This window comes from Engystomops pustulosus, chromosome 7, assembly GCF_040894005.1.
Source record: "Engystomops pustulosus chromosome 7, aEngPut4.maternal, whole genome shotgun sequence".
NCBI lineage: Eukaryota > Metazoa > Chordata > Amphibia > Anura > Leptodactylidae > Engystomops > Engystomops pustulosus.
Window position 1 is genome coordinate 70579187 of NC_092417.1, and position 16701 is coordinate 70595887.

Sequence of the window (16701 nt, forward strand, 5' to 3'; positions counted from 1 at the left end):
AAATATAAAAAATTAAATAAAAAGAAATCAAAAGGTTGCACAGCCCTAAAATGGTAGGATTGAAAAAGCCACCAAAAGTCGCAAAAAATCACACCACCCACAGCTCCGTACACCGAAGTATGAAAAGGTTATTAGCGCCAGAAGGTGGCAAAATTAAAAAAAAAAATTTGTACAGGAGGTTTTAATTCTTGTAAATGTATAAAAAATTATAATACCTATACAAATTTGGTATCCCCGTTATCGCAAGGACCCAAAGAAAAAGTAGACATGTCATTTGGGGCGCATAGTGAAAGCCGTAAAATCCAAGCACGCAAGAAAACGGCGTAAAATCCGTTTTTTCCCCAAATTCACTGCATTTGGAATTTTTTTCCCAGTACACGGCATGGAATATTAAATATTATCACTATGAAGTGCAATTTGTTATGCAGAAAACAAGCCACCACATAGCTCTGTACATGGAAAAATAAAAATTGTATAGATTTTTGAAGGTGGGGAGTGAAAAATGAAAACGCAAGAAAGGGAAAGGGTTAACACTAGAGATGAGCGAGCACTAAAATGCTCGGGTGCTCGTTATTCGAGACGAACTTTTCCAGATGCTCGAGTGCTCGTCTCGAATAACCAGCCCCATTGAAGTCAATGGGAGACCCGAGCATTTTTCAAAGGGACCATGGTTCAGGAATAAAATGTGTTATTTAATTGAAAAAGAATGTCTTCTGATAAGTTAGCAGATGTATGCAAACATCTGCAATCTATTCTTCACTGTTCTGCGCGTATATTATCTCCCGACAAGTTATCAGATGTGAAGAACAGTGAAGAATAGAATAAAAACAGTGAACACAGGATCATTTAAGTGAAAAACGCAGTGAAAAACAGTGAAGAATAGATTACAGATGTTCGGCACATCTGCTTACTTGTCGGGGTGATACGCTGTCCCGGGATCGCTCCTCTTCTTCCACTGAAGTCTCCCCGTGCTGCCCGATGTCTCCCCCGTGCTGCCCGATGTCTCCCCCGTGCTGCCCGATGTCTCCCCCGTGCTGCCCGATGTCTCCCCCGTGCTGCCCGATGTCTCCCCCGTGCTGCCCGATGTCTCCCCCGTGCTGCCCGATGTCTCCCCCGTGCTGCCCGATGTCTCCCCCGTGCTGCCCGATGTCTCCCCCGTGCTGCCCGATGTCTCCCCCGTGCTGCCCGATGTCTCCCCCGTGCTGCCCGATGTCTCCCCCGTGCTGCCCGATGTCTCCCCCGTGCTGCCCGATGTCTCCCCCGTGCTGCCCGATGTCTCCCTGCTGCCGTTCCGCGCGTATCTTCCGACAAGTAAGCAGATGTGCCGAACATCTGTAATCTATTCTTCACTGTGTTCTTCACTGTCTTTTTCACTTAAATGATCCTGTGTTCACTGTGTTCACTGTTTTTATTCTATTCTTCATTGTTCTTCACTGTGTTTTTTTAATTAAATGCTCGATCTCGAGCAGGGGAAATACTCGTCCGAGCAACGAGCCGTTTCGAGTACCTTAATACTCGAACGAGCATCAAGCTCCGACGAGTATACTCGCTCATCTCTAGTTAACACCTTGCACATCATGTTTCTCTTATGGCCCAGCCTGGGGACCTTATCCCGAAACCAACTTTGAAGTGAGATACAAATTAGTTGTGAAAAAGTCTGAAATTAATCTATAGGGAGTTTTTCCTTTTCCAGTTCTGGAAAAGTAATTTTCACGTTTATACTTAAAGGGGTTAACCACTGTTCCATTAGAACAGTATAACTTTTCCTTACACAAACCATATCAGTTATTTACTGAATGTGTACAACCCCTTTAACAAAGAATCAAGAAATGTCTGTACACAGTACAAAAGTAAGTAACAGGAATGCTGAATCACTTGATGAACTTTCAGGGGTTATCCATAAGGCAGTAAAGTCACATGGGCAATTTATGTAAAAAAGTGGTCACCCCCTTTTTAAGACATGAGGATGAACAATACCTTATTAATACTCTCTCTAGTTTTCCTCTTTTGTGGGTCTTCTCTTTCAGCAAACTTATATTCAAAGTTTCTTTTTGGGCTTGTGGTTTGGTTAGTGAGGTTATGCATATTCCTTCCCCATAGCGCTGTCCTTTGGTTAGATTAGATGGACACTTGTCTTCTTTTCTTTTAATATATGAATTTTTATTGAGTTTTTTTCAATAACATTACATGTCAGATATATAGATACAGGAATGTACACAATAAACTCTGCTTTTACAAAAACTTTGCCTGGGACATCCCTTGTATTTGATGTAAACATTAATATATGCAATCATTGTACATCTTCATTTCTTTACTTACAGAGATCATGCAATTCTATACCTTCATATTCAAATGATTTGCATGGTTCCATACAATTTCTTCTGTTCTGACTTGACACCAATCTTTACACATTTAGAGTCAATTTAGAGTTTAGAACAAACAAAGAAAGTTAACATATAATATAAAATACTTGCCTTCTTTTCAACCATGCTATGTAACATGTAACATAATTGTGTGATAACTTCAGGGGGAAGGGTGATCTGCAGATTTGTAGCCTCTGCACCAACCCATTGACAAATAAATTGTTTTCACAGGAAGTAGCTTTTTCTTGTGTAATAAGTTGTTTACACTTGTTTATTGTTTGCTTCTTGCTGAATTTAACCTGCTCTATTGCTCTATTGATGTTAACAAAAGAGCTGAAAGCGCTTTGTTGTGTGATGGGATGAGAAAGAAATTGAAAAACTAGTACTTTCTATCCGTGCATCATAAAGGAGCATAAACCTACAATGACTACCTGTGTTGTGGAGAATAGTTCAAGCAGAATGTTATTACTTCTAATGACGAAATTAAAAGGAACCTGTCACCACATTTTCGCATAAAGATCTTTATTAACTACCTGACACCCTTTTTTGGGGTAAAAATTTTTCCCTTGCATCCCCATAAATCATAGCCATATATATTACCTGACATCAGAGGGGGCATGTCCTTCTCAGCCGGCCCCTCCCATCTACACCTCCCCATGTGTCATGCCTCTTCTCAGCATGACATGTGACCAGAGTGATGTCATCAAAGTTCCTGTTACATTTGCAACATCTACCCCTTTGGTGTATCTGATCACATGAAATTACAGGATGCCTCATGAACTTCTACTCCTCCCTATTCTCCATGGAGGCATGCTGTGATTTCATTTGATCACATACATACATGGGGTAGACTTTGCAAATATCACAGGACCTTAGATGACATCAATCTGCCTACATGATATGAAGCGGTCAATGATGTAACAGTGCTCTTTCTCAATGTTCGACAAAGCAGCATGTTCTGTAGCAGTGCCACCTGTCAGTCGGGGAACAAGGAGACAGGACAGTGCAGTAACCACCACTGAATATGCAGGACTTCATTGGAATCGGGTGATATGTATATAAGTTTACAAACTGATTTATAGATTTTTTTTTTTTTTAACATTGCATCAATGGAAAGGAACCATTTAGGGATAAGGGCAATGCTTTTTAATCATAGTTTTTAATGAAGTATTTATTTGGGTGGATTCATTTGAATGGCGGGTTCTCTTTTAATCCCTCCTCCTGCTTCTTTGCAGCATATGGCAAAGTTTTCTTGGTGCGGAAAATCAGTGGCCACAACTCCGGGAAGCTTTACGCTATGAAAGTTTTAAAGAAGGCGACCATAATCCAGAAAGCCAAGACAGCAGAGCACACACGGACGGAACGTCAGGTGCTGGAACACATTCGGCAGTCTCCATTCCTTGTAACACTTCATTACGCTTTCCAGACAGACACAAAACTTCATCTCATTTTGGGTAATTAGCATTTTTTCTATTTTGGAGGAAAATAGGGATAAATGTTGGTGTAGGTACATCTTTTGTTTGTGACCTTTACAATGAAGAAAATAAATGCAGTGTTTGTGACAATAATATAATGGGTAAAACAAGCTTTACTGCGAAGGAGGAAAAAATGTTCTTATCTGAAAAAATATGCATGAGGTATTTTGGAACAGTGTGTTCTGCTGCTGGCAAGCGGTAAAAGGATTGAATGCTCCCTATACAAAGGGCATTGACCATTATGGAAAAGTCACATCTTTGCATATCCATGATCTGAGGGATATCTGTATCAGGGTGGCAACCAACATAGATTCAAAACACACAGCAAGGCTTCTTTCAGACGCATTTACAGTGGGAATGGAAAGTATTCAGAAGCCTTTAAATTTTTCACTCTGTTTCATTGCAGCCTATCTACACTCTGCACCCCATCTTGACAGAAAAAAAACTAAAATGTAGATTAATTAGACAATAAAAACTGAAATTTCACATGGTCATAAGCATTCAGACCCTTTGATGTGACACTCGTATTTATCTTGCATTCTAACCATTTCTTTCTGATCCTCCTTGAGATGGTTCTACTCCACTGGAGTCCAGCTGTGTTCAATTAAAGTGATTGTACTTGATTAGGGAAGGCACACGCCTGTCTATATAAGACCTCACAGCTTACAGAGCACATAACAATCATGACGTCTAAGGAACTTCTCATGGAGCTCAGTATTGTGGCATGGCACAGATCTGACCAAGGTTACAAAAGAATTTCTGCAGCACTGCAGTTTTCCTAAGAACACAGTGGCCTCCATAATCCTTAAATGGAAGAAGTTTGGGACCACCACACCTTCTCCTCGACCAGGCCGTCCAGCCAAACTAAGCAATCGTGGGAGAAGAGCCTTAGTGAGAGAGGTAAAGAAAAACCCCAAGATCACTGTGGCTGAGCTCCAGAGATGGAGAAGGGAATAAGTTCCACAAAGTCACCCATCACTGCAGCCTCCACCAGTTGGGGCTTTATGGAAGATTGTGCCAACAGAAGCCTCTCCTCAGTGCAAGTTATTTGAAAGCCACATACAGTTTGCAAAAACACATGAAGGACTCCAAGACTATGAGAAATAAGATTCTCTGGTCTCATAATTTTGGTGTTAATTCTAAGCAGTATGTGTGGGGAAAACCAGACACTGCTCATCACCTGCCAAATACAATCCCAACAGTGACACATGGTAGTGGCAGCATCATCCTATGGGGGTGTTTTTCAGCTGCAGGGACAGGACCACTGGTTGCAATTGAAGGAAAGATGAATGGATGAAAACCTCTTCCAGAGTGCTCTGGACTTCAGACTCGGCTGAGGATTCACCTTCCAACAAAACAATGACCCTAAGCACACAGCTAAAATAACAAAGCAGAGGGTTTGACTGGCCCAGCCAGAGCCCTGATCTAAACCCAATTGAGCTCCTCTGGAGAGACTTGGAAGGGATCTACAAGGAGGAATGGCAGAAGATCCCCAAATCCAGGTGTGAACAACTTGTTGCACCATTCTAAAGAAGACTCCTGGCTGTATCAGCTCAAAAGCTGCTTCTACACTCTACTGAGCAAAGGATGTGAATACTATTGACCATGTAATATTTAAGTTTTTCATATTTTTGCTAATTTATTAGACATTCCAGTTTTTTTCTGTCAAGATTGGGTGCAGTGTGTGCATTACTGAGCAAAAAAAAAAGTGGAAAATTTAAAGGGGTCTGAATACTTTCCATTCCTGCTGTACTTTCCATTAACATTTTGTTGCCTCTCCCGGCGTTAACTTAACGTAAACTCAATATTTACATATTATAAACACAATGGAATCATATTTATGATGTGTTAAGGAGCTGAAGTTACACAAATGCTGTTTTCACTTGTTTAACACATAATTAAATGCACAGTTGCAATCCATGAGGCTGGATTGTTAGTCATGGCTGATCATAGGACAGGGGTATTCCTATCCCTTTAACGGTTCACAAATAAAAAAGGAGTAGCACAGGTAAAAACAGTGAAACCCTCTTCAGCATATCATCCTAGGTCTTTTATAGGTGTCTTTTTCTGAAAGTCCTATAAATAATGCAAGTTAAAGTGTCCAGTGAAGTTAATCTACCATTATTTTAAAGTAAAATTTAAACTACACATGCTTAACTAGTTGTCTTCTCCTCGATCACGGCACAGGACGTCTTTAATGTTGACACGCTATGATGGCTGTATAAAAAGCAGCTACAGAGGTCTGGGCACAATGTCTGGCGCTCAAGGCTGTTAATAATTCAGTGACGTAACCACAGCATGTGACAGGGAGGTGATGTCATAAGAGAGATGTGAATTCACGCCTTTCCAACTATGGATATGTTGCGAAAGGTGTGAATTATTAGCAGCCTGGAGTGCCGGACATCGCATCTGATGCTCTGTAGCTGCTTTTTTTTAACCAAAATAATACAGCAAACCCAGCGTGTCAACATTAAAGACGACAGTTCCAGGATTGAGGAGAAAACAGCTGTAGGTAAGTATGTGTAGTTTAAATTTACTAAAAAATGTGGTAATTTCCTTTAACAAACATGTACAATCCCCAAAACACACACAGGATAAGTCCAAAACCATGTGTTATATGATTGTATCACATCAGCATATTATACAGATTAGGAAAAAATATACAGTTGTGTTATTGTCACCTCAGTCCGTTGTGGTTTTTCTTGTCTTTAATTGTGCCCTATCTATTTCTTATTTCAAGATGTTCCAATCATACTTGGTCTGTAGCATGTAATCTCTTTAAACTCTGATCAGTCCAGATATATTTCCTCTGACTTGGTTAATCCTCTTGTTTCTGCTTCCAAGAACAGTATCATTCTAGGTTTTGGTCTTCAGTATGGCATGCCCTATTATTTCTGATCTTCACCATGGCTCTTTCATTTGTCACCTTCACTATTAACTTTATAATCTGTCTGAAAATACTCTGTGGGTGTATCTGCACTGTGTTGGAGACCCTAAAGCCTGCTGTTGATTCCCTCCCCTCTTCATAGGAAGCTGTGCAGCCGGCCATACATACGGGAAAAGATATAGCATGCTATATCTTTTTTTTCTGACCACAGTACAGTGACGTGTGTGCTCACCAAACCGTGCCTGCCCAATGCACTTCTATGGCGGCGTATGATAGCTGGTTGTGTGAAAGGGGCTTAAGTGGCTAAAATATTTTAACATACAAGCTCATCAGTGTTCTTCATAGTGAGCCAAGGTTACCTTCATTGTTTCTCTCTTGTCTGAGGAGCCTGTCCTAAGTGAATCCACTTTGGGAGTTTGGTGGCCTGGAGACTTTCCTCTGCAGCCGCTGCCCTTATTCGGGCTTTTCTGATAGTCCAACAAAAAGCAATCCACTTCCATACACTTGACCTCAAATTTATCCTGTGAAAAAAAAAAAACTGCACTTTAAAAAGGCTTCAAAGATCACAAAGGTGGGATACCTGTGAGACTTATTGGGGGACATGTACCACAATTTTATTTTTCTGCTTTGGTGTATAATTGAGACATTTGGAAGGTCTTTTTTTGTGCCTTATGTATGATCATGTCTCATTTTGTCTTTTAAATTTTGGCTTCTTTTTTGAGACTTTTTTTGTGCAAATGTCTCAAATCCACATGGACACAAGCCATGTGAGGGGGTTATACGCAGGAGTGGACGCTCCTCTCCACAGCGCTGATGTATGCCCGACGTACCAGGTACGGTGGGCATACATCGTGTGCATGTAGCCTTAAGCTGAGTTCTAAAATGATAATTTTGGAGAGTCTACTAGTACCTCAATCTGCATCCCTCAGTGCCACTTATAGTCCCTGCCAATTCTGAAGTTCCAGCTTCCAACTCCTCTTCAAATCTGGCAATAAACTAAATGTTTTATTGCTCAATATGTTTCTTGCATGAAGAAATATGCAGATAAAAAACTTCACCATTTCCTTCTAAAGAAGGTCTGTTTGTCTTCTAGAAACATTTACAAGTTTTTTTTTTTCTTCAAATCTGCTCCTCAGTTCCTGGTTCCTTTTAAGTCTAGAAACAAATGAATCCTATCTTCTACCATCAGGATTCACTCCATGTTTCCTTACTCAATCCTCTGATTCTAAATGGATATTCCAGATCCTCTGCTGCCATATTGCATCTGAAAACTAGTGTACAGTAGTGGACTTGAAGGACATCGGTCCAGCAGCAAATTGCCATGTTCCAGTCCTCAGCCCTGTCCCGTTCTTTAACCCCTTAACGCTGAAGCCACTTTTCACCTTCCTGACACGGACCATTTTTTAAAATCTGACATGTGTCTATTTAAGTGGTTATAACTTTGGAACGCTTTAACATATCCAGTTGATTTTGAGATTGTTTTTTCGTGACACATTGTACTTCATGCTGGTTGAGAAATTTAATAAATATATTTAGTATTTATTTATGAAATAAATGGAAATTTGGCAAAAATTTTGAAAAAAACAATGTTTTCCAAATTAAAAATTTTCTACTTTTTGGAAAGTTGGTCATATCACTAAAATAACTTGATAACCAACATTTTCCATATGTCTGCTTTAACTTGGCATCATTTTTCAAACATCTTTTCCTTTATTTTGGATGTTAGGAGGCTTATAACTTTAGGTGCAATTTTTCAGATTTTCACGAAAATCATCAAAACCTACTTTTGGAGGGTCAATTTAGTTAGAAGTGACTTTATAAGGCCCACATGACAGAAACCCCCCACAAATGACACCATTTTAGAAACTACACCCCTCAAAATATTCAAAACAACCTTTGGGAATTCTGTTAACCCTTTGAGCGTTTCATGAGCGTGAAAGATAAATGAAAGTGAAATTAGAGAAATGTAATTTTATCTTACTATAGATTCATTGAACACTAAAATTTGCACCTTCACAATGGGTTAAAAAGGAAAATGCATTTTACAATGTTGAGGGCAATTCCTCTTGAGTATGCCAATACCCATTTTGTCACTGTACCCTGCTGTACGGGCACAGGGGGGCACTTGGAATGGAAAGAGCGTTGTTTCGTTTTTGCAGGGTAAATATGGCTGAAAAAGTTTACATGTGTCAGGATGCATTTGGAGAGCCATAGTGGTACCAAAACAGAGGAAAGCCCCAACATGAGACACCATTTTGGAAAGTACACCCCTTGGAGAGTTTAGCAAGGTGTAATTTGTGTATTTTCCCCAACAGGTGTTTGATTCAATTAGGCCCCAAAAGGGAAAAAAGGTGAAAATTTTCTAGAAAAAGTCACTTTTACCCCAAATTTTTGTAAGTCACAAGGGATAAAAGATGAAACAACCCCATAAATGTGTAAAACTATTTCTCCTAAGCACAGAACTGCACCACTTTTGCATATAAAGTGTTGTATGGGTGCAAAGTAGGGCTCAGAAGGGAAAGAGGGGCTTTGGCCTTTTAGAAGCCAGATTTAACAATCATCCTTTACATGTGTCAGGATGCATTTGGAGAGCCCTAGTGGTACCAAAACAGAGGGGAACCCCAACAAGTGTCACCATTTTGGAAAGTTCACCCTTTGGAGAATTCAGAAAGGTGTAATATGTGTATTTACCCCTACAGGTGTTTGCTTCAATTAGGTCCCTAAAAGGAAAAAGGTGAACATTTTCCCAAAAAAGTCACTTTTACGGCTAATTTTTGTATCCCATAAGGCATTAAAGATGAAACAACCCCAAAAAATGTGTACTAGCATTTCTCCCGAGTATAAAATTGCCCCACACATGCAAATAAAATGTTGTATGGGTACGCAGTGAAGCTCAGAAGGGAAAGAGGGGCGTTGGCCTTTTAGAAGCCAAATTTGACAGACATCCTTTACATATGTCAGGATGCATTTAGAGAGCCGTAGTGGTACCAAAACAGAGGGGAACCCCAACAAGTATCACCATTTTGGAAAGCACACCCCTTAGAGAATTTAGCAAGGTGTAATATGTGTATTTGTCCGTAAAGGTGTTTGATTTAATTAGGACTTAAATAGATAAAAGGTGAACATTTTCTTATAAAGGTCATTTTACTCCTAATTTTATATAGCCACAAGGGATAAAAAAATGTAATAACCCCCCAAAATGTGTAAACCTATTTCTCTCGAGTGTAGAAGTACCCCACATGTGTATATAAAATGTTGTATGGGCGCACAGTAAAAGGAAAGGGGAATGTTTGCCTTTTAGAAGCCAAATTTGACAGAAATGTTTGACATGCATTTGGAGAACCCTAGTGGTATAAAACAGATAAGAATCCGAAAAGTGACCCTAATCTTTGAATGCACACCCCTTAGAGAATTTTGTAATGTGTAATATATGTATTTGCCCCTACAGGTGAATGATCCAATTAGGCCCGAATCATTAAAAAGGTGAAAATTTTCCTATAAATGTCACTTTACCCCTAATTTATGTAAGCCACAAGGGATAATATATTAAATAACCCCAAAAAAGGTGTAAAACTATTTCTCCCGAGTGTAGAAGTACCCCACATGTGCATATAAAATGCTTTATGGGCGCACAGTAGAGGAAAAGAGGGATGTTTGTCTTTTAGAGGCCAAATTTGTAAGAAATCCTTCACATGTGTCAGGATACATTTGGAGAGATGTAGTGGTACCAAAACAGAGGAAAACCCGAAAAGTGACCCTAATTGTTGAATGTACACCCCTTGGGGAATATAGCAAGGTGTAATATGTGGTGTAGTGTAATACACGTGGCGAAATGAGCATTTTGAACATATAGGTGGTTTCCAAATATGATGTGCAATGAAGTCCGAGATGGAAATTGCAATTATTTTTGGAAAGTTCAGTGCCCGTTATGTGGCGCCCTTATGAAATAATGGAGGGGTATAGGGAGCAACGGGACATAACAGTTGTTACAATTATTCATTTTACCGAAATTAATTCACAATAGGTTGGGCGTGAATTGTGAATGTTTAGTGTATAAGGAGGTAGAATAGACCAGGGGACCAACTAAACTTTTGTCACTCTGGAGGTGTCGCAGGTCTATTAGTAGTATGTAGTGTCCATCCTTACTCCTCTTTTGGAACAGACTCTTTATTGAGTCCTACCATTAGAAGCAGCAGAATTCACCGGGAAATGCTGTCCTGGCAAAACACAGGAACATCTAAACCAGAGGTACTGGGGCCCCGTCCTTCTTGTCCCAATATTAGTTTCCTAATATCTTCCTCTTGAAAACAGAGAAATGATACGGCAGGACCTGCACATTGGAACAGCTCGTAAGAGTTGTACAGCGTAATCTGTACAATGTGCACGGCCAGCGCTTTTGTACCATATCTTGGTTTTTCGTAGGGAAATTATCGCCAAGTGTTGCTCTTATTCACCCTAGCGATGCCCATTGTGACGAATATTGCTGCTTTTGGCTGGACCATATCGACCAGCAAATAGCGACAAACATGGACAGAGGGGGGCAACAAAACCCCTCTGGACCGCAAGGCAAAATTGGTGGCTGTCAGGAACAGCCGCCACCCTGCCCCGATCACCGTGTCTATAGACATGGTGACCGGTATTACTGACGTCATAAGTAAATTCACTGCTATCGGCTCGTCTGAATTGATGAGCCAATAGCAGCGATAATAAACTGGGGGTGTGTGGGGGGGACGTAACCCTTCTGGTCCATGGGGCAGGATGGATGGCTGTCAGGAACAGCCGCCGTCTTACCCCGATCAGTGAACAGCCGCCGTCTTACCCTGACCGGTGTTGGAAAGTCACTACCCGCCGCACCGTTCTATAACAACGCTCGTTGGGAATAGGCTATACAATCTTTATTTATTTTTTTAAGCAATTTAGACAAATAAGGGCTTATTTTTTGCGAGACGAGATGCACTGTAAAAAAAACCTTAATTTTAGTGGGTTTTTAGCTTATTGAAGAAATTTTATTAACTTTTTACGTGTGGAGGAAAATAAAATCATCAATTCTTGTTTTGGATTTTTAGCATTTTTTTGGGGGGTTGTTCACTGTAGCATAACAATAATATATTATCTTTATTCTACGGATCACTACGATTACGGTGATACCTCATTTATATAGTTTTATTTATATTTGTCCAATTTTATTGAAGGAAAACTAGAATAGAAAAAATTGCATTTGTTTTAGTATTGCCATTTTTATAGTGGCATAATTATAGTATTTTTTGGTTTACGGAGCTGGTTGTAAGCTTATTTTTTGCGTGACAAGTTGCTCTTTTTATCGGTATCATTTTGGTGCTTGTAACTTTTTCGGATCAATTTTTAGAACATTTTTTGTAAAGCAATTTGATAAAAAGTTTTAATTTTTGGCAAGTTTTTGGTTTTTTTTTTTTACCACGTTCACCGAGCGGGTCCAATTATGATTAGAATTTATTGTACAGATTGTTACGGACGCGGCGATACCAAATAAGTGGGGTTTTTTCGTGATTTAGTGTTTTTTATACTTTATTACTTGTGTAAAGGGAAATGTGATGTTTGGGGGGACTTTCACTTTCTTTTATTATTTATTTTTACTGTAAAAAACCTTTATTTATTTATTTTTCCTTTTTTTACAGTAAATGACATCTAAGCTTGAACAAGTGATCTTCTGATCACTTGTTCAAGCTTTTTTACAGGTTACACAGTGCAATACAGATGTATTGCACTGTGTAATGTAAGACACTGAGCATGCTGCGCATGCCCAGTGTCTTACAGCCGGGTCCTGCCAGGAGGCACGGACCCGGCACCGAGAAGAGGATCGCGCAGCCCCGGGCACCGGCAGTCCCGGGGCTGCGATCGGAGGAGCGGACCCCCCCGGTAAGCGCCGCGGGGGGGTCCGATTCGGATTTAAACAACTTTAAATGCCTCTGACACGCCGCGGTCAGCGCGACCGCGGCGTGTTAGGGGTTAACACCCGCGATCGGAGAAATCTCCGATCGCGGGTGTTAGAGGCAGGTGTCAGCTATAACATATAGCCGACACCCGCAGCTTCTGGCCCCGGCTCCGTTCAGGAGCCGGGGCCAGAAGCTTGACGTAATAATACTGCATTTTGCGGGAACGCACCTCCCGCGATGCAGTACTATTACGTCAAATGTCGGGAAGGGGTTAAGGCTTGTATGCGACCTTTCATGGCTAAACTTTCCACCTTACACAGGCAGATTCTTATTGGAAGAACAATCAGTAAATTAAATGCTCCTACCACCACATATAAGTATATATGTGGCATTTCTGATGCTGTAAGGGTATACCATGTTCCTGACTGTCATCCTGACTTCCTCAGTTAGCTCTTTACCTTACCTTACCTTTTCTTTGATTGCAAACTTTGCAGCCTGCCCTGACCTATGGCATGGCCCTGTTAGAACTCTGCTCATCTCAGACCTTGACTAGTATTGGACAACATTTTGCGTGACCCTGCTACTTCCCATTCGAGTCTCTCAGCCCTAAGCCAGTCATCACCTATATCAGGAATCTTTCTAAGGGGAAGCAACTGAAATCCAGCTCCCTCTTTAGGGTTTAAACCAATTTAGGTGGCGCATTTTGTTGGCTCCCCGAGATTTTACTGGCAAGCATAAAAAAATATTTAAGCCTTTTATTCTCAGTACTAGTTGTCTGTGTTGTTCTATGCAATAATTGATGTTTAATGATTAGAAAATATGACTTTGCTGTCGATCCATGAGCATTGTGGAGCAGAAGCTGGTCTTCACTTAGCAGCTCAGAAAAAACTGTAAAGTAATACAGCATTTACTAACAATAAATAGCGTTCATCTTCCATTCATGTGTTCTATGCAAAAGTTTTTAAACCGTCTATCAGTATCATGTCTTGGGGTCTATTATAAGGGTCTTATAGAGTCTATTATAAGAAAAAGTTGGGTTCCAGCAGATGTTGGGCCCCTATTGCCAAGGCCCAAAGGTAATCCACAGTAAAGAATCCCTCATTGGTCTTTGCATAAAGAGAATAATAAATTCATCTTTATTTTTTATTGGATCTACGAATAGTCCTTCTGCTATGCTTTACTGTGGCATCATGTGAACAGCACTCTCCCGGTAGAGCCTCTGTTTAAACTCGGACATCCCCTCTAACCACTAGCAGGAGGTACAACTACAAAGGGGAACACACATTACACCTATTAACAATACTAGCCAGGTCTCAGAGGGGCACAGCTGCTGGTCTCTAGGACTTAAAGGGGTATTCTGGGAATTTGAACGTCTGATGATGCTATAAATAAATGAATGTAACAAAACTCAATGTCATTAGTCACAAAATGGAGCTTAAATAGTTTGATTTTATGAATCACAAAATTTTATGGCCTCTCTAAAGTTATCACCAAGATGGCCGCCACTGGAAACTACAAGTCCCAAGATCCTTTAGTTTTCAGTAACTCTTCCTCCCTCTTATGCTCCCAGTGATGATGGAACAGACTTTCTTGCTCTGTTACCATAGTAATGATGTGTGACTGCCATCACCAAAACAACGGCCATGCTGAATGCACTGCAATCAACCGACTACAGCCAAACATAGGGGTGATCACATGACCTGCCCAGGCATGTGCAGGACATGTGATGTGGACATGTGACCAGCAGCCATCTTCTATCCATTGGAGGAAATTAACGGACTGATTAAAGGGCCAGTAACATTTTAATTCTTCATTACAGTCTATGTCACCAGCATTTTTCTGCTAAGGGGAGCAACATTGTAAATAACAACTAATTACATATTAGCTTATATTGTAAGGACCCATTTGTATATGAATTATACTGATTCCTGGAATACCCCTTTAATGTCCAGCTTGGTTTCAGACTCCTCTGGTAATGTAGATATCTTGCAAGCCTACTACAGGTAAGCGTTTACTTCTGTGTCCACTTTGTCAATACCCTTGTGAGACCTGTCAGTGGTAGATTTCAGACAGATCTTCCCCTGTACTGATCGAGGAATTGAATATCTCTGCACAACACATGGCAAATGAGAAGTCCCAAGGGACAGACTGACTTCTCATGGAGGTATTTGAAATATGTAGAGATTATTTATTGCCTCACATACTTAAGGGTTTGCAGACAGCAGCTAAAGAGGTCAGTTTGCCTTTGGCCAAGGACCCAGAAAGCAGAGTCTGGAGTCTGACTGCAGATGAGAAGATGCAGAGAAAATGTACTGTCCAAAAAATTAGGGTCTGTGATTGCTTCTATAATACACCCAGATAAAATGACCTTTATGCTCTCCAAGTTCACGGCAGTAAATATACACCATCTGTTTCTAAATCTCCTGATGACCCCAGTGGTAGGTCTGCATTATGGTGGGGTGGAAGTGATACTGGGGATTCTTTGGTCCAAGCAGTGCGTACAAAGATTAATTTGGAATTTAGAATAAAGTTGATAACTCTGAAAAGAAGATGATGGTCTTGCAGTTCCCAAAATACAGCCTGACTTTAACCTTAAAATAAATGGAGGGCTGACAGTTTTTTTCTTTTTGGAGCAGTTTTTGTGAGAAGTGAGTCTGCATAAATTTGAGGTAGCTTTCCCGGCAGAAAATGTGCAATACATTCCCCTGCATGACAATACTATAATAGGAACACTAGGAGCTAAGTTTCATGTATATTAATATAATTAATAACCAGATTCTGAGAGCTTTGGACCTCAGACTGAACGGAGGAGATCACCTTTCAACAAAACAATAAACCTAATCACACAACAGTGCAGAATAATGTCCGCGCATGCGTGGTAAAGAAAATAGGACACCGAGGGGAACACACACAAGACCAGTGTGGAAGGAGAAGTTGCACACAATTCTGCACAGTTCGTGAGTAACAAAAGATCTTGTATTACTTGCATATGAGAACATTCTACACATGTACCAGTTAAGTTCTCACCTGCAAAGACACTTTATCACAATTGCTGCTATTGCAACAACCGCAGCTTTTTCAACAATTGTCGCTATCTGGTCCAACAAAATTGCTGCTATCCTGATAAATATCTGATTACATACAGTACTTGGAGATACTCTGATATACAAATTCCATCTAACGCTGCCATTTAGGCACAATCAGTGTGAACACTCCTCTACAGAGACATTTCGCTAAAGAGACACTCCATGGAAGATACACCTACTGAAGTTTGTGGAAGACGTATGTTGGTTTACAGGCTTTTCCTATATTTATTTATTTTTTTTAATTTTCTTTGTTGTATATTTTATGCAATTTTTGGAAGGATTTTTTGATGTATTTTTTATTATTTTTTAATCTGGCATTGTGTTTTATATTGTACTTGCATAAATAATAAATACTATACTGCCTACAATAACCCTGGTAATCAGTTCATGCAACAGTAATAGGGTTTGAATATTGGTGCTCTTCCTATTATTCTCTTTGTTTTGTTGTTCTCTCTTTTAGATTACATTAATGGAGGGGAGCTGTTTACACATTTATCCCAGCGGGAAAAATTCACAGAGAGTGAAGTGCAAATCTATATTGGGGAGATTGTACTGGCCCTCGAGCACCTGCACAAGGTTTGTTTTGCAAATGTTACATGTATGAGCAGAGTACAGCACTTGTGGTTGCTGTAGGTGGCTCAGTAAGGAACAGTGGGTTTAGTGGTTAATATTGCTGTAAATAGGCAACGAGAAGGAGCGCGCTGCCAGGGAGCATGGTTATAACCACTGTTTTTATATTATCAGTGTTCTTTTTGTGACGCTTATGCCAAGAACTCATAAATACAACCACTTAAAGGATAATTCCAATTTACTGAAAGTAATTTCTTTTGTCTGTGACTGATTACAGAATTGACTGCCTTAACAGCTCTCAGATTTGTGGTTGCCCATCTTTCTTAGGCCAGCTGCACACAAAAAACAGGAACGTGTGCACTGGTCAGATCCCACAGACCAAGTGCAGTGAATGGGAGTTCTAAAAAA

General features: G+C 40.2%; 1 protein-coding gene and 1 long non-coding RNA gene across 5 annotated transcripts in view; one reads left to right on the plus strand and one right to left on the minus strand.

Moving 5' to 3' along the window:
- The window catches only part of RPS6KA5 (ribosomal protein S6 kinase A5), a 73287-nt gene that overhangs the window by 24199 nt on the left and 32387 nt on the right, over positions 1–16701 (plus strand). For 2 of the 3 annotated variants that reach the window (XM_072116676.1, XM_072116674.1), the window contains exons 3-4: positions 3599–3817; positions 16184–16299. In XM_072116676.1, coding sequence (XP_071972777.1) covers positions 3661–3817; positions 16184–16299 — 273 coding nt within the window. In that variant the 5' untranslated portion in view covers positions 3599–3660. The remainder of the gene's footprint in view (positions 1–3598; positions 3818–16183; positions 16300–16701) is intronic. The other variant, XM_072116675.1, reaches the window with a different exon arrangement.
- Positions 1–16701, minus strand: part of LOC140070315 (uncharacterized) — a 65326-nt gene that overhangs the window by 8770 nt on the left and 39855 nt on the right. The window contains exon 1 of one of the 2 annotated variants that reach the window (XR_011848899.1): positions 1978–2063. The exons of the other annotated variant lie outside the window; for it this stretch is intronic. This is a non-coding gene — a long non-coding RNA (uncharacterized lncRNA). Of the gene's footprint in view, positions 1–1977; positions 2064–16701 lie in introns of those variants that run through there. 2 annotated transcript variants of the gene reach the window in all.